This window comes from Cherax quadricarinatus, chromosome 45 (genome assembly GCF_038502225.1).
Source record: "Cherax quadricarinatus isolate ZL_2023a chromosome 45, ASM3850222v1, whole genome shotgun sequence".
Lineage (NCBI taxonomy): Eukaryota > Metazoa > Arthropoda > Malacostraca > Decapoda > Parastacidae > Cherax > Cherax quadricarinatus.
The window spans coordinates 25,945,358-25,968,771 of NC_091336.1; the positions used below are offsets into that span (position 1 = coordinate 25,945,358).

General features: G+C 39.9%; 2 protein-coding genes across 3 annotated transcripts in view; both read right to left on the minus strand.

Annotated features, from left to right (window-relative positions):
- LOC128694877 (mitochondrial amidoxime reducing component 2-like) overlaps positions 1 to 503 on the minus strand; it is a 40,924-nt gene extending 40,421 nt beyond the window's left edge. For both annotated transcript variants that reach the window (XM_070094377.1, XM_070094376.1), the window contains exon 1: positions 484 to 503. The gene's annotated coding sequence lies outside the window, so the exon portion shown is untranslated. The remainder of the gene's footprint in view (positions 1 to 483) is intronic.
- Positions 504 to 3,192: 2,689 nt separating this feature from the next.
- LOC128694878 (open rectifier potassium channel protein 1) lies at positions 3,193 to 22,246 on the minus strand. Its single transcript, XM_053785227.2, has 8 exons — positions 21,943 to 22,246; positions 21,219 to 21,386; positions 19,154 to 19,275; positions 17,905 to 18,121; positions 16,566 to 16,693; positions 14,753 to 14,848; positions 12,637 to 12,864; positions 3,193 to 4,517 (listed from the first exon to the last, which is right to left on the minus strand). Exons 1-8 carry the CDS (start codon positions 22,082 to 22,084, stop codon positions 3,798 to 3,800), a joined length of 1,821 nt encoding a protein of 606 aa, XP_053641202.2. The 5' UTR covers positions 22,085 to 22,246; the 3' UTR covers positions 3,193 to 3,797.
- Positions 22,247 to 23,414: the final 1,168 nt, after the last annotated feature.

The window sequence follows — 23,414 nt, forward strand, 5'->3', positions numbered from 1 at the left end:
CTAATGGAATGACAGTCCTGTGAGCTACAAGTTCTGGCTCAGGCACCTACCCTACCCTAGAAGGGCTGGGCATGGTGCCTCTTCTGATCACTGTCAAAGTTAAACGCCGTCGTGACTTGCTTGGAAAAGGGTTTATGAGGATTTTGGGCTGTGCAGGTGCCAATTTGCTAATTTTATCGAATTAGGAAAATGAAAATTTTGGTTTCGATACAATTATTTGTGGCTGCTGGTGAGTTTTGGGAAATTCGTCATTGTGTAATTGCTACTGGACGCCTCTTCTGATGGGCTTTCAACTTTTAAAGCTAATGTTTACTACCTAGTCGAGGTTCAAATTGGTTTTGGGCTATATAGTTGGCCATATATACAGTGTAATTTATATATATTATTACAATGAAGGGAAGCACAGGCTCAGTTCCTTCTACCAAGAGCCCATCAACGGTGTATAGGAGCCACCTTGAGGTGGAGAGAGCGCTAGAGACTCACCTGTGTGCTGGTGTCAGGTTGGTACTGAACCCAGATACCCTGCTACACGAGGCTCCCAACCAGCGCTATCTCTTATCTCCCAGACGATCTAGCAGATGATCTAGCAGGCGTAAAATAACCAAGACAAAGAGTCATTATGGACTGATCACATCATATTGACTTCTCCACTGCTTCTGATGTCTCCACTTCTGGTCACTTCTGTATTCGACTGAAGAGGTCTACTATATAGACGAAACGTTTTGGAAATATACTTGTGGAAAATACTGTATATATTTTCCGGAAATACGGTAATTTATATGTAAATAGATGGCCATACTGTATTTAAAAGAATTATATTATGGAAAATGGGAAACTGGACCTGCGCCTGCGCAGACAGGAGACTCGCCATCTTGGTTTTGAATTGGATACAAGGTTAGTGTAATGGGAAGGAATTTTCGTGCTCTAGAGGTTAAAATTGGGCTGACACCTCTCAAATAGGAGGCGAAATTGTTGGACATGCATTCCTGCATAACTTGAGATATCAGACGACTGGACAAGACAGCTCCTGGAACCTCAGATAAGCTCTCTAGATTTGTGTATAATTCTGGCCAGTGTTTTCATAAATTTAGTCAGTGAGGTTTTTCTGAGTATGATACAACTTAATATCCAGTCAAATTGGTGAGTGATATTAAGATGACTCGACTCGACTCAAGAAATCGTAATGACACGATATTTTCCTTCTGTTATTTAATTGTGTATATATATATATATATAACCATTTATTATTTTTAATATACAGTCCACAAATTTATATATTTACCAGTATTCCTGGTGTATGTATATTTCATTTAATTAATAGGTCCAGAGCAACTTGTGGTTATGACAGTGGTAGGTATCGAAGGGGGACATTTTTGCGACCTAGGTGTCCCAAATTCCTACTTGTCTATGTAACATTGATAAATAATAATTATCTTTGTTATCATTTACTGTTATGTACATAATTAGTTACATTCAGATAAATGTAATTTTCCACAATACTAAAGTGTTACACGAGATTTAATACTCAACCAACGCAAGGATTATTATACTTTTATTTTGTGATTTTAAGGTAGTCCAGTGTGATGAAAATTTAAGCAATTCAAAGTTTAAATAATATTTAATGCACTGATGAATTTGTTCATACACAAATTAAACTGAATGGGCACTATCCTGGCAGTAAGATGCATCAACTATTCCCAACTAAATAGTGGATTATCCTAATAGTTATAATGATAACCATGATTCTTAAGGAGGTGGACGGGTAAGCCAGCTGGAATCCTCAGACAGATGACCAAAAGCTCCAGCTGTGGGTCATCATATGACTGAGACCCGTGTCAGGAAACACTTGTCCTGTTTCCTGACAAATATTTTACCTGCCATCAACCATTATGTAATGAAGCCATTCACAAGAGGTAGACACATATATTTTGACCGGGATCATTAAATGGGAATTAAAATTTAACATAATATTATACATAAAATGGTCATATTTTCACCTACTCTTCCTCCTCCATAAGCCAGGCGTGTCGTAAGAGGCGACTAATATGCTGGGAGCAAAGGGCTGGTAACCCCTTCTGTATAAATTACTAAATTTAAAAAGAAAAACTTTTGTTTTTCTTTTTAAGTCACCATGCCTCGGTAGGATAAGGCCGGTTTGTTGAAAAAAAAAAAAAAGAGAGAAAATCTTCATCTACCCACCTGAATTACACTCACCGCCGTCGGCAGTTTTATTGAACGGTTGAAGTTACGCCTGTAAAGGTTTTGGAAATTATCGGAGTCACCCCTGGATGCTGGCGGTGGGGTTAACAACTTTGGTTATAAAGCACCTGCACATGCCAAGTGATCCTCGAATTTGGTCCTTGTTACCGTACACAAGACTTCTAAATTTGAATCTAATAAGATGAGAATTTCTCGAGTTATGAGCGAAAGAAAATAAAAAAAAAGTTAGGGGAATTAAAAAAAAAGCTGGGGGAATTAAAAAAAAGTTGGGGGAATTAAAGAAAGTTGGGGGAATTTAAAAAAAAGTCAGACAACCACTTAAAGATCCCCTTCAATGATGTCTAATTATTTTCTAAGAACCTAAATTTTAAAAGAATGTTTTACGTTCTCTTAAAAATATAAGATAAAACTGGTTACTTTGTCTCTAAAATTTAAGTCAACATTTAATCCTTTTTTTTAACTCTTTTTTTTTCACCAATAAATTGTTTAGGGACTTCTTAAAATCTTGAGGCAACATTATATATTATTATTATTATTATTATTATTATAATCAAGGGGGAAGCGCTAAACCCGGAGGATTATACAGCGCCTGGGGGGGGGATGTGGAAGGCATTCAGGCTTAATTCGGGGAACTGGAGCACAGATCCAATTCCCTAAATCAAGAGCCCCTCACCAACATCAAGGAACCTTCCTTGAGGGGTCAACATTATATAGCTTATTCGATACCTTAATATTTAGAATTTAAGCTTTTCAGATTCCCATTGTTTAGCTATTTTATTACATTATTAAATTCATGGTTGGTGAGGGGTTATACAACACCTGAGGAAATGGGAGGCATTCAGGTTCGAGCCAAGGAAGGGGAGGGCAAGTCCAATTTCTTGGATCAGGAACCCTTCACCGGCGACAAGGAACATCCCTCAACGGGGGATCTATTTTTTAATAAAAACACATTTGTTGGGTTCATAAAAAAACTTAGAGACTTTTGTTTATTTTGCATAAGTTATATATCTTAAAAACTAAAAATCACAATATGTTTGAGTGAGCACAGAAAAATTACCTGAAAGCTTTCATTTGGCACTATCCCGTCAGTCACTTTGTCCATCAAATATGAGAATACACGATTAAATCACTTTAGTCCTAGGCATTTCATTTTACACATTCACAACTGTATCTGATTTACTGTACACTTTGTCTCTAGACTCATACACTGTCTACAAGCACGGCAAATTGTTTTCAGCAACTTTCATGACACGTTATAAACTAACATATGTCTCTGGTTGTCATCACACAGGAAGTCCAGAGCTATCACAAACGAGTGTACTCTTTAATTACATCCTTATCGTTGTCCATTTGAGGGTCCCTCTTAGAGAGATTTTGTTGTTGGCACTAGTGGTGAATGGTTCATTTTGATTTGGTGGTGATCTTTCCAGCACTCACTGTGAAGCTTAAGCTGAGCAAACGCTGAAGGAGGGCTACCATCCTTTAACTGTGGCTCATTGGATAAAACATCCTAATTAAAGTCAGTATTCCACTGTTACTTAGTGCATATGTGACCGTGACACTGGAATGAAACAATTTTATACGTTATTGCATTTATTGTCGTTATGAAATAAATGGAATACACACACTTTCTCACTTCGACGTTCCTCGTCCAAATCTGGTTTTGGGTGGTTGCTCGTATAAGTGTCCTCTGGTGACTTACACACGCCGTCGGAAGTGGTCCTCGGGTTCGTAAAGAGGGAGCGTAAGGGTGGACGAGTCTTTTCAGTGTTAGGATTTCTATATCCAGGGACAGGAACAGTTTGATTTGTCCGTGCCAGGTCTTCGACCCAGCTGGTGGAGGGAGGCTCCGTCGTGGTCACCCACACACTATCGTCATTATCATTGAAAGGTTCTGAATTATGTATGCTTTCCAGAAGAGAAGACTTCCGGGGATATTTTCTCGGAAAAAGTAAATTAAGTTTCGTTTGTATTCTGTCATGAAGAGTATGATAATGGTTGTAGAGAGTGTCAGAGCTCTCGCATTTACCTCGAACTTTGCCATCTTCGTCGATGTGGGCCTGGTTAACGAATCCTGCCTCCAGTACTCGTGGTATTTCTTGGGCGGATCCCGGCCCTCCAGACGTATTAAAAGAATCCACAACATCGTCAGGAAGGTACTGGTGAGTCTCCACGATGTTTCGTATTTCATTTTCCATGGCTTCGGCAGCCGTGGCGCTGTGCTCCTCCACCATCGTCTGCACTATATCCAGCAGATTGTTGATATGGTGCAGCGACTCCAGTCCATCCACACGGGCCTGCAACACACCGGCATTACTTTCTTTTGCCTTAACTATACAAAACACTGTTTTGTATCCAGACCTTACACTGCTCTAGCACTCTTGTTATGTATTGACCAAATACTACAATAACACTTTTGTATCCTGACTACACACTACACTAACACTGCTGTTGTAGCCTGACTACATACTAAGAGATAAGATTTTCTTCGGATTTTTAACCCCGTAGGGTTAGCTATCCAGGATAACCCAAGAAAGTCAGTGCTTCATCGAGGACTGTCTAACTTCAATATTTCCGTTGGGGTCCTTAATCTTGCCCCCCCCCCAGGGTGCGACCCACACCAGTCGACTAACACCCAGGTACCTATTTGCTGCTAGGTGAACAGGACAACAGGTGTAAGGAAACACGTCGAAATGTTTCCACCCGCCGGGAATCGAACCCGGGCCCTCCGTGTGTGAAGTGGGAGCTTTAGCCACCAGCCCACTACACTAGCACTCTTGTTGTATCATCGATAAATGCTGCACTAACACTCTTGTTGTATCATTACACACTACACTAACACTTGTTTATTATGACTACACATTACATTAACACTTGTGTCCTCATCACACACCACACTAAGGTGTGTTCTGGGTATGGAATAGAAGTTGTGTATGGGGATTTCACGACTGTGTAGGGTTAGTGGTCCCTATTTCAGTCATGAAATTCAGCTCGAGGCTGCTGCCCGACCCTAGCTCCTGAAATAAAAGGTACTCACCCCTATTCTTCACAGGAGGCAATGTGAATGTGATAGACCACGGCTTTACCTAGGCTCTCTCTGGCGAGGGAGTTAGTTAACCTTGACGCAGATACCAGAGAACAAGCACACACTCAATACAACTGGTATACTTATAAACAATATAAACAAGGTGTTAGTTGTGCGTACACCTGAGAATACCTATTTGGGGAGTCACTGGCGACGGTCTAGTCTGTCGTGAGCTTAATGGAACAAACCCATTATCTGTCTTAGTGCTGGTGGAAATGACATCCGGAATGGCAGGAGACAGGAGCTGCTGGGAGACAGGAGCTGCTGGATAAGTATAGGTCAGCCATAGATGTAGTTAGGTCTAAGGGAGGGATCCCAATCATATGTAGCATCTTGCCTAGAAGGGGAGTAGGCAATGAATGGATGTCTAGGGCAATTGGTATGAACTGCTGGCTAGACAGGTACTGCAAGGAACTTGCAATCCCATTCATTGATAACTGGGACATATTCTAGGGCAAGCATGATATGTATGCAAGGGATGGGGTTCATCTCTCTGGGGCTGGAGTAGTTACATTAGCCAATTCGATTGAGGGGGTTATTGATGACTTGTCTAGGACTTTAAACTGATAGATTATAGAGGTATGGGTGTTTGTGGGAAACAATCAGGCTGCAGTACTAGGGTTGAAGACAGCAGATATAACCAAGATACCTCAGGAATATGTTTAAAAGACAATATTCAAAATAAAGTTGCTAGTAAAGGCAAAGCAATTGATCAACAAACAAAGAGAGATAGTAGAAGGCAACGAGTGACTAGCTCCCTTAAAGTTTGCTATATAAATAGTAGGAGTCTAAGAAATAAGATAGGTGAGCTAGGATTACTTCAAGTGCAGGTAATATAGATATTATTGCTATAACAGAGACCTGGTTCAACTTGATAGAGAAATGCCCTTTGAATGCAACATACAGGGTTATAAACTATTCCATACTTATAGAGTCAACAGGAAGGGTGGTGGAGTGGCGATGTATGTCAGAGATAATTTAAATTGTTGTGTTAGACAAGATATAAGATTAGAAATATTGGACACAGAATCTGTTTAGCTATAGTTTCTCGAGAGTCGTGAGAAGTTAATTTTGGGTGTGATTTATAGAGAGTGCAGTAAGCTGCTATGGGACGAAATTCATAAGGCATCTAGATATGAAAATATTGTGTTAATGGAAGATTTTAATTTTATACAAATTGATTCGAACAATGTAACAGGAAATCTTGAGTCTAGTGACTTTCTTGATTCGGTTCAGATTGCTTTTTAAAATAGTTTGTGACAGAACCAACTAGAGGAAACAATCTACTTGACTTGGTTCTTGCCAACAAATCACTAGTTAATAATCTTGAGGTTATGAGGTTAAAGATGAGCTAGATGAAAGTGATCACAAATCACTTAGTTTCAATATATCAAATCTCTGTCCCAGACTTTCGCTTGGCCGATTTCATGGGACTGAAAAATTACCTGGGTGGGCTAAATTGCGATGATCTGACTATGGGTCAGATAGGTGGTTTTGGTTGCCAATATGACGTTTTTCAGAGCATAGTTCTAGCTGCCCAGACAACTTTGTTCTGAGTAGGGAAATTAGATCTAACAAAAATGATCCCAAATGGATGAACAATAGATTGAAACATCTCATCGGTCAAAATAGAGGCATATATAGGCGTATCAAAAGAGGGGATGGACAGTTAAGAGATCAATATATTCAATTAAAGAGAGAAATAAAAAAAAGGAATAAGAAAAGCAAAAAGGGATTATGAGGCTAAGGTCGCAAGGGGTTAGAAGACTAACCCAAAAGGGTTCTTTCAGGTATACAGAAGTAAGATTAGAGACAAGATAGGCCCACTTAAGACTAACTCAGGTCAGATCACTGACAGTGATAATTATATGTGTGAAATTTTCAAATCTTACTTCCTCTCAGTTTTTACTCAGGAAGATACTAGCAAAATTCCAGAAATAATAGATTACGTAAAACAGGACGATAATAAACTATGCACGATTATGGTAACTAGTGACATGGTCCTCGGACAAATAGAGAAATTGAAAGCTAACAAATCCCCAGGCCCTGATGAACTCTTTGCAAGGGTGTTAAAGGAATGTAAAGAAGAACTTACTATACCTTTGGCTAATCTTTTCGACATATCACTACAAACTGGCATAGTGCCTCACAAGTGGAAAATGGCAAATGTAATACCTATTTACAAGGCAGGTGACAGATCCACAGCTTCTAACTATGGACCAATAAGCCTTACCTCCATAGTGGGAAAATTTATGGAATCAATAATTGCCAAAACAATTCGTAGCCATCTCGAAAGGCATAAATTGATTAATGAATCTCAGCATGGTTTTACAAAGGGGCGTTCCTGTCTTACGAATTTCCTAACTTTCTTCACTAAGGTTTTTGAGGAGGTAGATCATGGTATTGAATATGATATTGTGTATATGGACTTCAGTAAGGCTTCCGATAGAGTTCCACATCAGAAGCTATTGAGGAAACTTATGGCACACGGAATAGGAAGATAATTTTTTTCCTGGGTTGAGGCATGGTTGACGAATAAGCAGCAGAGAGTTTGCATAAATGGGGAGAAATCAGAATGAGGGTACGTCACAAGCGGTGTTCCGCAGGGATCAGCGTTGGGCCCGTTGTTGCTCACAGTCTACATAAACGACATAGAAGAGGGAATAAATAGCGACATAAGCAAATTTGCTGATGACGCCAAAATAGGCCATCTAATTCATTCTAATGAGGACATTAGAGCACTCCAGGAAGATTTGAATAGACTCATGCAATGGTCGGAGGAGTGTCAGATGCAGTTTAATACAGACAAATGAAAAGTTCTAAATGTTGGACAGGAAAATAACCATGCCACATATAAACTAAATAATGCAGATTTTAATATTACAGATTGCAAAAAGGATTTGGGAGTTCTGGTTAGCAGTAATCTAAAACCAAGATAACAGTGTGTTAGTATTCGCAATAAAGCTAACAGAATCCTTGGCTTCATATCAAGAAGTATAAATAGTAGAAGTCCTCAGGTTGTTCTTCAACTCTATATATCTTTGGTTAGGCCTCATTTAGATTATGCTGCACAGTTTTGGTCACCGTATTACAGAATGGATATAAATGCACTGGAAAACATACAAAGGAGGATGACAAAGTTGATCTCATGTATCAGAAATCTTCCCTATGAGGATAGACTGAGGGCCCTGAATCTGCACTCTCTAGAATGGCGTAGAATTTGGGGGATATGACTGAGGTGTATAAATGGAAAACAGAAATTAATAAAGGGGATGTAAATAGCATGCTAAAAATATTTAACATAGACAGAACTCACAGCAATGGCTTTAAATTGGAAAAAGTAAAATTCAGGAAGGATATAGGAAAGCACTGGTTTGGTAACAGAGTTGTGGATGAGTGGAACAAACTCCTGAGTACCGTCATAGACGCTAAGACGTTGTGTAGTTTTAAAGATAGGTTGGATAAATACATGAGTACTAGGAGAACTAGTAATAGGCAAAATGAAGTGGATATCGGAAGACCAGTGGCACTAATTGACAAGGACAGTAATAGGTTTAGTGGAATAACAGAAAGGAGCAGGAATGATAAAGAGAAAGGAGGGTCCTTAAGTATATATTACACAAATAGTCGCAGTGCTAGGAATAAGATGGACGAGTTGAGACTAGTTGCTAGTGCAGGTAACATAGATGTATTTGCCATTACTGAGACGTGGTTTAATTCAAAAAGTCGGGACATGCCTGCAGAATGTCACATTCAGGGTTTCAAATTGTTCCAAGTAGATAGAAGTATCGGGAAGGGGGGTGGGGTGGCATTGTATGTCCGAGATCGCTTGAACTGTTGCATTAAAACGGGTATTAAGTCTGAAGTAACACATACAGAGTCTGTTTGGATAGAATTTTCAGAGGGGCATGAAAAATTAACTTTAGGTGTGATATACCGTCCCCCAGATTTAGATAGGGACCAGGGAAGACTACTATGGGAGGAAATTGTTAGGGCCACAAGGCACGATAATGTAGTAATTCTAGGAGACTTTAACTTTAGTCATATTGATTGGAATTTCTTGACTGGGAATTTAGAATCATACGACTTCTTAGAAGTAGTTCAGGATTGTTTTCTGAAGCAGTTTGTGACAGAACCTACAAGGGGTAATAACCTGCTTGACTTAGTTCTGGCAAACAATGAATCCCTTGTTAATAATTTAGAAGTTTCAGAAGAACTGGGTGCTAGCGACCACAAATCAATTACATTTAGAATTGAATGGAAGTATGATAGTAGGGATAACTCAGTAACAGTCCCAGATTTTCGCTTAGCAGATTACGATGGGCTTAGAGAACACTTATCATCTGTTGACTGGGGTAACGAAGAGAGCTATCAATATGACAGTTTTCTGAACACAATACATGCTGCTCAAAGAACATTTATCCCTTATAAAGAAATTAGATCAAATAGAAATGACCCAAAATGGATGAATAATAGGCTGAAATATCTACTAGGGCATAAGAAAGGAATTTATAGGCGTATCAAAAGAGGCGAGGGTCATCTTATGAATCAGTATATTGACACTAAGAGGGACATTAAAAAGGGGATAAGAAAAGCTAAAAGGGACTATGAAATTAAAGTTGCTAGGGATTCTAAAACTAACCCAAAAAGTTTTTTCCAGGTATATAGAACAAAAGTCAGAGATAAGATAGGTCCCCTTAAAAATAACTATGGGCATCTTACTGACAAAGAGAATGAAATGTGCTCGATTTTAAATAATTATTTTCTCTCGGTTTTTACACAGGAAGACACTAGTAGTGTTCCGGTAATTAATTTTTATAGTGGGCCAGAAGAAGATAAATTATGTAACATCATAGTCACTAGTGAAATGGTTGTGAAGCAGATAGACCGACTGAAGCAAAATAAGTCACCGGGTCCTGATGAGGTTTTTTCAAGGGTTCTAAAGGAATGCAAAATGGAAGTCTGTGAACCATTAACTAATATTTTTAATTTATCTCTTCAAACAGGTGTAGTGTCTGATATGTGGAAGATGGCTAATGTAATTCCTATTTTTAAAACAGGGGACAAGTCGTTACCGTCAAATTACCGCCCAATAAGCCTGACCTCAATTGTAGGCAAATTACTAGAGTCAATTATAGCTCAAATTATAAGAAGCCATCTCGATAAGCATAGCTTGATTAATGATACTCAGCATGGATTCACAAGAGGCCGGTCTTGTCTAACTAATTTATTAACTTTTTTCAGTAAAGCTTTTGAGGCTGTTGACCACGATAAAGAATTTGATATTATTTACTTAGATTTTAGTAAGGCATTTGATAGAGTTCCGCACCAAAGACTGTTGAAGAAAGTAGCAGCTCATGGCATTGGGGGGAGGGTGCTCTCGTGGATCGAGTCATGGCTCACAGACAGGAAGCAGAGAGTGTCCATAAATGGGGTTAAATCCGAGTGGGGATCAGTAACAAGTGGCGTTCCACAGGGATCAGTCTTGGGCCCGTTGTTGTTTATAATATATATCAATGATCTTGATGAAGGAATTGCTAGTGATATGAGCAAATTCGCCGATGACACGAAGATAGGTAGGATAATTGATTCAAACGTAGATGTTAGGGAACTTCAGGAGGATTTAGACAAACTCTACTCTTGGTCAGAAAAGTGGCAGATGCAGTTCAATGTGGATAAATGCAAGGTTCTGAAGCTCGGGAGTGTCTATAACCCTAGCACTTATAAGTTAAATAATGTAGAACTTAGCCATGCAGATTGCGAAAAGGACTTGGGGGTTATGGTAAGCAGCAACCTTAAACCAAGACAGCAATGCCTAAGCGTACGTAATAAGGCAAATAGATTACTGGGATTTATATCAAGAAGTGTAAGCAACAGAAGTCCAGAGGTCATACTGCAGCTTTATACATCATTAGTAAGGCCTCACCTAGATTATGCAGCTCAATTCTGGTCTCCATATTACAGAATGGACATAAATTCGTTAGAAAACATTCAGCGTAGGATGACTAAATTAATACATAGCATTAGAAATCTTCCTTATGAAGAAAGATTGAAGACTCTTAAATTACATTCACTTGTTAGAAGAAGAATGAGGGGAGACCTGATCGAAGTGTATAAGTGGAAGATAGGTATTAATAAAGGGGATATTAACAAGGTCTTGAGGATATCTCTCCAAGAGAGAACCCGCAGTAATGGATTTAAATTAGACAAGTTTAGATTTAGAAAGGACATAGGAAAGTATTGGTTTGGAAATAGGGTAGTAGATGAGTGGAACAGTCTACCTAGTTGGGTTATTGAGGCTAGGACTTTGGGTAGTTTCAAATTTAGGTTGGATAAATACATGAGTGGGAAGGGTTGGATTTGAGTGGGACTTGCACATCAGAGCTTATTTCTTGGGTAACATTGAAAATTGGGTAGGTCAAATGTTTGTTAGTGGGATGAATTGTAAAGGACCTGCCTAGTATGGGCCAACAGGCCAGCTGCAGTGTTCCTCCTTTCTTATGTTCTTATGTTCTTATGAGTGGGTGTTGGTGGGTGTGAGCTGGACCTGATTAGCTTGTGCTACTAGGTCGGGTGCACTGCTCCCTTAAGTGACGTGTCTGACCTCACTAGGTCAAGGCATTGGCTTAAGCCGGTGGGCAAATTGGAGCTGCCTCGCAAAGGCCAGTAGGCCTGTTGCAGTGTTCGTTCTTTCTTATGCTCTTATTCTGGGCAGCGGCGGCACGAGCAATCTGCGGGATCCATGAGGGGAATCGCCACTCGGCTCACAAGTAGCCTAAAGTCAGTACTTGATCAGCCCGGATGTCGTTCGTACACCGGTTTACATGTGGCCAGCATTAACAGCCAGGTATTCTCCAGGTATACTACACTATCACATGTGTCCTCATCACACGCTACACTGACACTTGTATCCTCATCACACACTACACTGACACTTGTTGTGTCCTCACTACATACCACACTAACACTTGTGTCATCACACACCACACTAACACATGTATCCTCATCGCCACACACTACACTAATGTTTTGATTTTTATGCCATAAAGTTAATCTGGTCCCTCCCTTCTCCTGCTTTTATTTAATTTTACATTGATGGAGGGTAACAAAGTTAAACTTTACCCCATTGCAACCAAACTTTATCACAGCCCATAGCAACTGAGTCTGATCTTAGCCCACGACAACATAACTTCATTTTAACTCATGACAGCCAAGCATCTTGGACCCAGAAACAGTAAAAGGTTCATCCATATTTAAATGAGTTGTACACTAACCAGTTTGATGGAGGTCACCTTGCTCTGGGTGGTAGGCTGGGGGCTTGGCACACTCACCTTGCACAAGGTGTCCAGCCGGGATTCCGAAACTGAGCGTGTGATGGTCATAGATTGGCTAGTGATGGTGCGGTAGACACTGGGCGTGGCCAGTGGCGTCACAGTGATTCTGCTGTGTAAGGAATGTCGACTGTGCAAGCTGTGAATGCTCTCTGCTGGCCGTGACTTATCTGTCTCCTCGTCAGGGTACCACGGATGTACTCCCGTCATGGCTATAGTGATCATTGCCTGTGTGGGGATTGGCGAAGTTTAATTAACACGGATTCAATGTACTCAGCAAGCAAACATTAAATTTTTTTTTATCAGAACAGCTAGGTGATTAGGTAAGGTTTGTCAAGAAACAGGACAACTGTTTCCTGTCGTGTGACTTAGTCATATGATGACCCGCCATTGGAGCTTTTGGTCATCTGACCGAGCCCTTCTGCTGGCTTACTCCTCCACCCTTCCAAAAATTATGTTTATGATTATACAGTAGACCATCATTTAACACGGTAGTTACGTTCCTCAAAACGTCGTTTTAGCTAAAGCCGTGTTAGATAAACTGAAGAACTTATGGGAAAAATAGGGTTACGTTCCTGGGAGCCCCAAAAAAGCCAAACAACATTTTTAGACCTCCAGATCTTACAAAAATAAAAGTGAAAATGTAATTGTAGTTCATTGTCGTGATGTAATATATTGTTTTTACTGCTTAAAATTACAAATGCAACAGAAATAATAGTACTTCTTTCACTAAATTGTGGGTGCTGGTGTTTGTGGATGATTGTGGAGAGTGGAGAGTTATGCTGTGGCCCTATTGGGCTGAGGTGAATGGTAGAGGTACTGGTACTAAAGTCGAGGGTTGTACTGGAGTGTACATAAATTCTGTAATGGATTTCTGTTTTGTTTTACCCCACAGTACATTATACAACTGACGGTAAGGATCAGCTGCTCTAGACACCGTTTCAGGGACCTCTTCAGTGAAAAGTCTAACTTTAAGTCAGTCAGTAAATCAATAAAGTCAGTCAGTCAATAAGTCAGTCAGTAAATCTGTCAGTAAGTCAGTCAGTAAGTTAGTCAATAAATCAGTCAAGTCAGTAAGTCAGCCAGTAAGTCAGTAAATCAGTCAAGTCAGTAAGTCAGTCAGTCAAGTCAGTAAGTCAGTCAGTCAAGTCAGTCAAGTCAGTCAGTCAAGTCAGTATGTCAGTAAGTCAGTCAGTCAAGTCAGTCAAGTCAGTCAGTCAAGTCAGTATGTCGGTAAAGTCAGTAACTCAGTCAAGTTAGTCAGCAAATCAGTCAGTAAATCAATCATCACACAAACTCATGTACCTCATTGTTTTTATGTGCACGAAGTGAGGCTTCATTACGGCCACAGGTTGTCTCTTGTCTCTTGTTAATATCTCTTATTTTCTTCGTTAATTCTAGGACTTAAAGCTTAAACCTTTTCTTACCACTTTCAGCAACACTTTTATGCCTACTAGGTGCCATGATTACTTGGCAGATTTAAGATATGTCAATTAAAAGATATAAACTCCTAGCAGAGGATGGTACGTACTACACACGTATGAACCGAAGACTGGGATAAGGGTGATGGTGGTGGTGGAGGGTGATGGGGGTGGTGGAGCATTGCTGTAGGTCTCTCTCATTGGCTCAATGGCCTAACCCACAGCTAAGCATTGTGTATCACGAGGGCGACAGCTCAAAATTTTTTCCCCTCACGCACACTGAATCGTGTTAATTTTACAAAGTGTTATATAAAGATATGCTGCAATTTTTCAATAGTGCTATAACTAAAATGTGACTTACAAAATCGTGTTAAATGACGGTCTACTGCAACTAATGCACTTATACTAGTCAAAATAATATTTCATGAAGTGGGGTTCGAACTCGGGGCAAGTTAGTCTTAAAGCTAGCAGGCCTGGTAGCTTTAAGACCAGTTTGCCATGGGTTCGATGCCAACCTGTTCTATCATTTGTTTGCAATCTTGTCATTACGATTTCATGAGTCATGAAAGGTACGATATTTCCAACACGCCAAATGAAAGCACAAGAACTGAAGCTCAGATCCCACGTAAACTCATCTAGATAAACTCTAGAAACACAAAGAGACAGAGACAGACAGAAATACAAGAAGCATTCACCGTTCTGATGCGTTTGAGGTCGCGCTGAACGTTAGTGTTGAGTTTGTTGGTCTTCCGCTTGAGCGCCAGCGCTAACTTCTTCTCCACTTCATGAACCTGCAGTGACAACATTCATTATTGCACGAAGAGTACATGTTCATGTAGGTGCTGGAGTACATTTTAGAGTCTACATGTAGCAGTGAGTTGTTAGTCAGTGGTGGGTTGTGTTTTCTTAGGACAAATGTACACATCAGAATAAAAGTGTTCGCGAGGAGAGCACAAGTAACACTTGTATTTCTTAGTGTTGTGTGAGCATATTAAACAAATTTCATAATTATTCAGTATTGAAACATATTGATCAATCACAATCATAAACGGTAACAAATATTTCTTTAAACTGGAAAAAAAAGTATAATACTGAACAAATAACGTTCTGAAGGTGTGCGGATATTTGCAGTATCAGAACGTCTCTGGCGAGACAGTGATGGAGTGAGTGATGGTAAAAGTGCTTTTTCTTTTTTCGGGTCACTCTACCTTTGTGGGAGACGGCCGTTGTGTTAAAATAACGTTCGTACATAATAAAGCGAGAAAAAATATAAGTAAAGTTAATCGAGATTCTCAAGTTAAAATTAATTTTTAACGAAATAGTAATAAAACTGAGAAAACAAAACAGAATAATTATGAATAAACAGAAAAATTAATGGGGAATCGAACCCTGGTCCATGCATATAAAAAAGCTCAAGAGCTGTAACCACTCACCCAGGGAGCTGCTATTTGTGTGGACCACGGTTCGAGTCCTCGTCCATTCTGTTTATCCACAGCGATGCATCTGTATTGTGGCGTGAGGTTTGTGATGATCATCATGACAATAGTGATACCTAAATATTTCATTTCTCTGGGAAAATTTTATCCTCTAGCAACTCGTGCATGATGGATCAGAACCTCGTTATCGTATTGTGACTCAGTTGTAAATTGTTAGAATTACGCTGCTGACTTCGTCTTCTACATCCTTGCAGGTTATTGTTAGTTAGTTAGTTAGTTAAAGATTAGCCGGTATTCTCCCAGCCCGGGCCTTGTCCAAGTGGTGGCCCGGCCTTGGCTCCCTCTGTAGGGAGTGTCTGAGACCTAAGTCTCCCATGGGAGGAGGCACAAGTACCTCCTCATCTTTGGGACCAACTGTCCCCAGGCCTAGCCACAAGCTAGGTCTCTCTGGTCTGCCATCCCCGCCCCAAGGGGGCTAATGGGAATGACAGTCTTATGAGCTAAAGGCTCGGGCTCAGGCACCTACCCTACCCTAGAAGGGTTAGGCATGGTGTCGATCCAGGTTATTGTTTACCCTCAGTCACGTTATCTTTGATATAATAGTTATTTTAATAATAATATATTAGTATAATAATAATAATAATAATAATAATAATAATAATAATAATAAATTATTATTATTATTATTATTATTATTATTATTATTATTATTATTATTATTATTATTATTATTATTATTATTATTATTATTATAGAAGTAATTAATTCAGATTTAGTATATTAGTAGTTAGGCTAGTTAAGCTTTATTATCACATCACGAAATGGGTGGGACTCGAAGTGACATTAAGATGCATGACTTCATGTAACGGTATTTTTGCCTTGGTGAGAAGAGAAAGTTGCTAGTTAACTGTTTTACTTTAGGGTAAGAGACAGAAAGTTGCTAGTGAACCGTTTTACTTTCATAAGGAGGGACGGCTATCAGTTAAATGTTTTGTCTTGGGGAGGAAGGATTGGCTTTTCTTCAGGAACTTATTATTATTGTACATTGAGGGCAGATGGACTATAAACATACCTGTTTGGACCGGAGAGCTTTCTGAATGAACGTGATGATCATAATGATGTATCCCACACCCATGAAGATCCACATTACCATAACTATCTTGTACACCCACAGCCACACCTGCTCCTTCTCCTGCAGACCTGAAAGTTACCACTACTATTAGAAGATTTAGATATTGTTACATATAAATGTAAGGAGAATCTCCACGTTTGTGGAGTTTTGGCTATTATGATTTTCCCCGAGTGACGGAATCTCCGAGCTAGATTAGGACTATTGATTTTACAGTTGAATTTTCAGGTTAAGATCTGTTATTCTACCTTAGAGAAAAGAAATATATACTAGCCCTCTCCTACCAGGTTGCAACCCATAACAGTCACTAATCACCAGAGTACTTATTTACAGCTCTATCAATGGGGTCATAGGATGTAATGTAATCACAGATTTATGTTTGTAGAGGTCGAGTTTCAGTCCCCGACCCTGTCTATTAAGATGTTTTGATAAGTATTAGCGATTTCTTGCCTCTTCGCTATTTGCCTCTGCCACGTCAGTATCCAGGTCACTCCGTTATTCAACAACCTCAGAATAAAGAAGTATTACCTAACATCCCTGTGTCTTCAGTGTCCACCTGCCTACCTTTACGTCTGATCCTATTATTTCAAATAATCTACCATTATCTTCTCTATCAGTACCTCTACTAAGGTGGTTAGGTTCGAATCCTTCCATTTGTGCCCAAGGTGCATTTTTCTCAGTTCTCTAACTAGTCTATTTACGAGCTTTTGGACAGTTTCTGTATCAGCACATCTTTGACGGGATGTGCGCTCTATGCAGGAGCCACTTCCTTGATATATAATTAGTTTTAACTTGGGTAGAGTATTAAATTCTGAAGCATTCTTGTTCAGGTTCCTGGTTTGCTAGTCTCTAATATGCGACTGAAAACATATGATTTATGTATACTTTCGGTGATATTTTTGATATGATAATCTCCAGATACATTTCTCCTACTATTTCTATTTTACACCCTTGGTTGTGCTCTGTCTCTAGTCTTCCCTTTCCTTCTCCACTCTACATACCCATGGATTTATTTACCTTGAACTCCAGTAGCCACAAATTGAACTAAGGATGCAGCCCATCTCTGTTCTCTCATTTTCCTCTCCCTTTCATTAATTTTATATCGTAAAACAATGAAGAGGGCAAGTCATTCATATGTATTAGGAACAATAGCAATTCTAGCATTGATTCTTATGGGGCCCCATTCGTTACTCTTTACTATCCTAATATCTCGTCATTCTTTGTTACTCTCTTCTGTGTTACAAGTTCTCCATGATTTTATAACAAGTAAGATTTGTCTCACCTGCGACGCGGTCTCCGAAGCCGATGGTGGTAAGGGTGATGACGGAGAAGTAGAAGGCGTCAAGAAAGTCCCAGTCTTCTTCGACGTGGGTGAGCACAGCAGACGGCACAAGCAGGAAGATCACCATCCCAGGCACCAGGTAGAGCACAGTATCCGTCGCTACACTAACCCACGAATGATATCGCTTGGCGTACCTCCTCACCTGAGAGTTCACCACCTGTACCAGAAATAATATCTTCAGAGATCGCTCTCGCCCGCGCCAGGATTGCCTGCGTCGTTGTATGTATGTATGTGTGCTCACCAAGTGGTTGTTTGAGGGGTCGAACCCTGGCTCCTGGAAGGGCTGAGCCCATGGGGGTTCGTATAGGAACCCTTATAGGAATAGGAGGTACACGATTTTCAAATGAGGAAAGGATCAATTACTCAAGAAAAATATAATTATTATTTTTATTCAAGAATTGTTTGGGTTAGAACCAATGTACGATGTTATAATTCAGCTGACGTAGGTCCAGGACTGACAACCTGGCCGACGTCCCAGCCTGAGCCTAGAGATGGGAATAGACATACGTCCACGGCTGACAAACTGACCGATGTCCAACCTAACTCTTATGATCAACGGCTGACGACCTAGCCGGAGCTCTAACCTGACTTTATAACCCTGACTAGACCTAAATCAAAATCTGACAACGAAAATGTTCAGTGAAGGTCGTACCATTCAAAAGAAAACATTGTATTATCTGTTAAAAATTAGATTTTTCAGAGGAGGGGATGAACTGATGCCGGTGAAGAGCTCATGCTTCAGAAAAATGGGGCAACCATCCTCTTCCTCGTGTCACACTTTATTACCCTCTAACCACTCCCATCCCTCTAGCACTGTGTCACATGGGTTTTGCGTTCCATGTATATGTATGTTGAATTTTGCAATTGTACTGTGTTCAAAATGATGAGACTGACCACCTCAAACTATTTCTCGAAAGTTGATGGACTAATTACATCTTTATATCGCCACTGTTCCTGTGGCCTAGAATACATTACCCTCTGTATTTGACTGATGAAGCCTACCATGTAGATGAAACGCTTCAACAGTCAAGATATCCAACTAAATGTTTCACATGTGTCTTATTCAACTCCTTGTCGGCATTTGACATATCTGTTAAGACATGACTGGCTACCTGACATGACTTAAGGGATCTTCGCTAGGGGTTGTATGAGGCTCTCACCTGACTAGGCGCGCCCTCCCCTGACTCACCTTGGAGGAGAAGAGATCTGCCAGGTAAGCGACAACGATGCCGTTGAAAGGAACGCCGATGAAGGCGTACAGGATGCAGAACACACGTCCCCACGCCGTCGCCGGGTACATGTGACCGAAGCCTGAAGGAGGAAGAACAGATAGAAGTCCAGTCAGCAGAGGGAAGCTTCGTCAGGAGAGTTTTTAAATTTTTTTTAGATTTTGCCACCGAAGTGGCTAGTTTATTGTGCACCCCATATCCATCCCGTGGACGGTAGCGCAAGAACATATGGCTACACAAAAGGCCTAGGAACTAGGCCCCGAAATTGTTAACAGGTGTACATTTGGATTTATATCTACAGTTCACTTATCTGTTACAAGCAAATTTAGGAAATTTTCTTAGTATATCTGGTATCTTATTTTCATTAATAAGATATCTTGACATGTCACATAGGTTGTTATACTGTTTATCTCTATATTCCTCAATAAGTGGACAATTAAATACATAGTGTTCAAGAGAGTGACCATAGGCCTGACCAGATAATTTGCATTTGGCTTGATCATCATCTGTGTATTTCCCAAACTTTCAGAAGTACTTGTAACCAAGCCTAAGCCTTGCCACTACAACATCAGTCAGTCTGTTCACATTGCAAGTTGCTCCATAAATATACTTATCTACGTTCATGTTATCATAGTGGGTTATAGATCTACTCAGGCTTCTAATTGCATTCCTATAATATCCATTTTCATAATTTGCTTCTCTCCTATTATTCCTAATGCTAAACACAGATATACCATTCTCCTTCAGGGTACTCTTCTTGGCTAACATAGCAACTTTATCATGAAGGAGTAATCCAATGTGTGATGGGATCCACAGCAATTGTACATTAATTCCTTTTTCCCGGATTAATGAGTATCAATACCTGGCTTCTCCAGTGAGCATGTTGTTAGTCATTATATGAGTCAAGAGCCTTCAGTGACGACAAAGTCAGTAATGATGATAGAGTCAAGCTCAGTGTCATAAGTTAGCTTTAGCACCATTAGGATTGCAAACAATTCACTTTGCAGTGTAGACGCCCAGTTGATAATTCTTATGCCTGACTCAACAAATTTATTATCGTTCTTAACTAAGGAGGTGACAACAAGAGCAGATACAGCCCTGCCAGAAGACTCCTGCTTAGACCCATCAGTGTATATGTCAGGAGGTGCAAAGAGTTTCGCCATCGGGTGTGAGGATTAGTCAGAAGGGAAAGCGAGGAGATTGACAAGCGGGTGGAAGCCTTCGCCAGGAGGACCAGGGGGTTTAGTGACCAAATGGAGGTTTCGTGAGGAAGAAGGCTTTAGTCAGAGCAATAATAATAATAATAATAATATGCAAAACAATCACTGTGAAAAAAATAGTGAAATTTCAAGCGCTTTCGTGATTTTTCACATTATCAAGGAACAGTTCCTTCATAATGTGAAAAATCACCTGTTTACTGTGATCTTATTGCAGTAACAACAAGAAGGGATGGAAACTCGATCCTCCGTCCACTAATGTTTTCAGCCAGCTAAGTAGATGAGCAGTGTTTGTGGGGAGGGGCGGGGATTTTATCAACAAGATGGAGGACTCATCTGCAGTACGAGTAGAATCTGGAAGTAGGATTCTACTTAAATTAAGTATAATTCACTCATTTAGCTGAGAAGGAGGAGAAAGATTATGTCATAACTACAAGGAGAACTTCGTGAGAAGAAGGAAGGGAGGAGAGCTTCCCGAGAAGGAGGGGGAGGAAGAGCTTCTTGAGAAGGGGAAGGGGAGGAGAGCTTCCTGAGAATGAGGAGGGACAGGAGAGCTTATTTAGAAGATGGAGTAAAACTTCCTCAAGAGAAGGAAGAGGATAAGAGCTTTCGCCGAAGGAGAAAAAGACATAGGTCTTCCTCAGCGGAAAGATAGATGGATGCCTTGTCAGGAGAAAAAGGAGGAATAACTCAAAGAAAGATTTCAAAAGGAAGATGAGCAGTAATGGAAAATCCTCAGAGTCTGAAAACGTAAAGAAAATAAAGAGAAGAGGAGTAATAAAAAACGAAAGATAAGAGGATGACTTACCGATTGTGGTGATGACAGTGAAGGTGAAGAAGAATGAATTCCAGAGACTCCAGGTCAGAGGGTCGTCCATGACGTGTTGCAGGAAGTCATGACCACACTCCTCACCCACCGCCTTCAACAGATCCTCCACCTCTCCCCGAGAACTGTTGTCCAGGCTCCACAGTACCTCTGTCAAAGGAACAGTTTATAATTATCTTACTACTGGAGAGAGAGTCGTTTCCCTGAATGAATCTGCCTGGACTTCCTGCTCATTTCTGCAACATTGCAAGCTTCTGAAGTGCTGATTACAACAAGAAAGGTTTAAAGTTATTCAATTCCCCTTGTGATTATTTTGCATGTTTTATAGCTCGTTCGCGATTATTGCATAATATATATATTTGCACATATCATAAAACTAACCAGTAAGCTGCTACTTATCATATAACTAACCAATAAGCTGCTACTTATCATATAACTAACCAATAAGCTGCTACTTGTCATATAACTAACCAGTAAGCTGCTACTTACCATATAACTAACCAATAAGCTGCTACTTATCATATAACTAACCAATAAGCTGCTACTTATCATATAACTAACCAATAAGCTGCTACTTATCATATAACTAACCAATAAGCTGCTACTTGTCATATAACTAACCAATAAGCTGCTACTTATCATATAATTAACCAATAAGCTGCTACTTGTCATATAAGTGACCAGTGATGCTGAAGGTTTCACTCACCAGTGACGTAGGTCTTCAGTGCCATCAAGTCTTCCCGCTGGGAGAGCTCATGGTCACCTTCCAGGTGGATGAAGACGATAGCTCCAAGCAACATAAACAAGACATAGATCCCCAACAACACCAGCCACTCCTTGAAACTCATCTTGATTGTTTTCTATTGTATATATCACAGATGTTAAAGTTTTCAGTATTGCAATATGTAACACTTTTATATTCTACGAGTCACAACAATTTTTTTTTTACATACATATCAATGGTTCGTTCTTTTTAAATACAACTATTTTCATGAAAATGGATCCTTGTAAAACATTAAGCTTAAGGTCGAATCGTGGAATAAAACTCAAATTGCAAATTCAATGGTGATCCTGCCGTATCTATGGTATCTGAAGTCACAATGAAAGGCACGTATTAAACTGAAACAGCGATGTCTCTCGTAATGAATGCATGTGCAGCATCTCCGTGTGCTATGACAACTGGTACACCCAGAGACAAGAGAAGTCACGTGTAGATGATAGGAGCATTTACTGGTGCCAGTGCAGATTGGAGGAGCAAGTAACTTAGCTCTGTCATCACACAGGGACGTCACGGGTACAGCTGTCTCCCTGCAAGTGGACAAGTTATAATTATAAGTCGGATATTTATAAGTGTATTCATCCAAAAAATATGAATCAGCGCTGGAGACTCACTAAGGTACTTGTGGGATTCTAATGCTCCAAGGCTCTGGACTTCAATACTTTCTTGTTATTGTAAACGTTACAGTCATAATCAAGAAAAATAAGTTGCTACTTATGTACTGGTATGTACTGCTACTTGTGTACAGTCATAATAAAGAATGATTGGAATACGTTAAGTTGCCCTGTATATTTCTGAGTATCAGGGAACACGGATAAAAAGTGGATTAGAATTGTCTTGGCCTTCCTAGACCAAGCCATGTACACCCGAGAGGTCCTTCAGTCCTTAATTTTTTTTTTTTGATCTGGTCGTTGTATTGTAGTTCGCAGAGAGAGAGAGAGAGAGAGGTCTCCAGACCTTATTTATATAGAAATTGTCATTTTTATTTTCTTGTAAACACAAAAATCAGAGACAAGAGGGACCTGGATATTTCATTAACTCAAGTAATGCAAAATCATAAATAAGTTATATTATTGCCGTGCAGCATTTAGTGACTGGATGCGTGCAACTTTGTTTAAAGGAAAATGGACCTGAATGTATGCAATTAGGGCACCTTTACTGAAAACGTTTTGCTTCTGAGACCTTAATAACTTCAAATATAATGAAAGTAGGAAGTCATCAAGCTCCTAATTGTGTGAATTCATGCCCATTTCCTTCTAGTTGTCAGTATTCACTGCTGTTGATCAGTAAGAGGTTCAAGTAAACACGAAGTTCGTGGTGATAACTTTATTGATTGACCGAGAAAATACACAAGACGTCGTAAAATATATTACACTGGACACAAGAGGTACTTGGTAAAT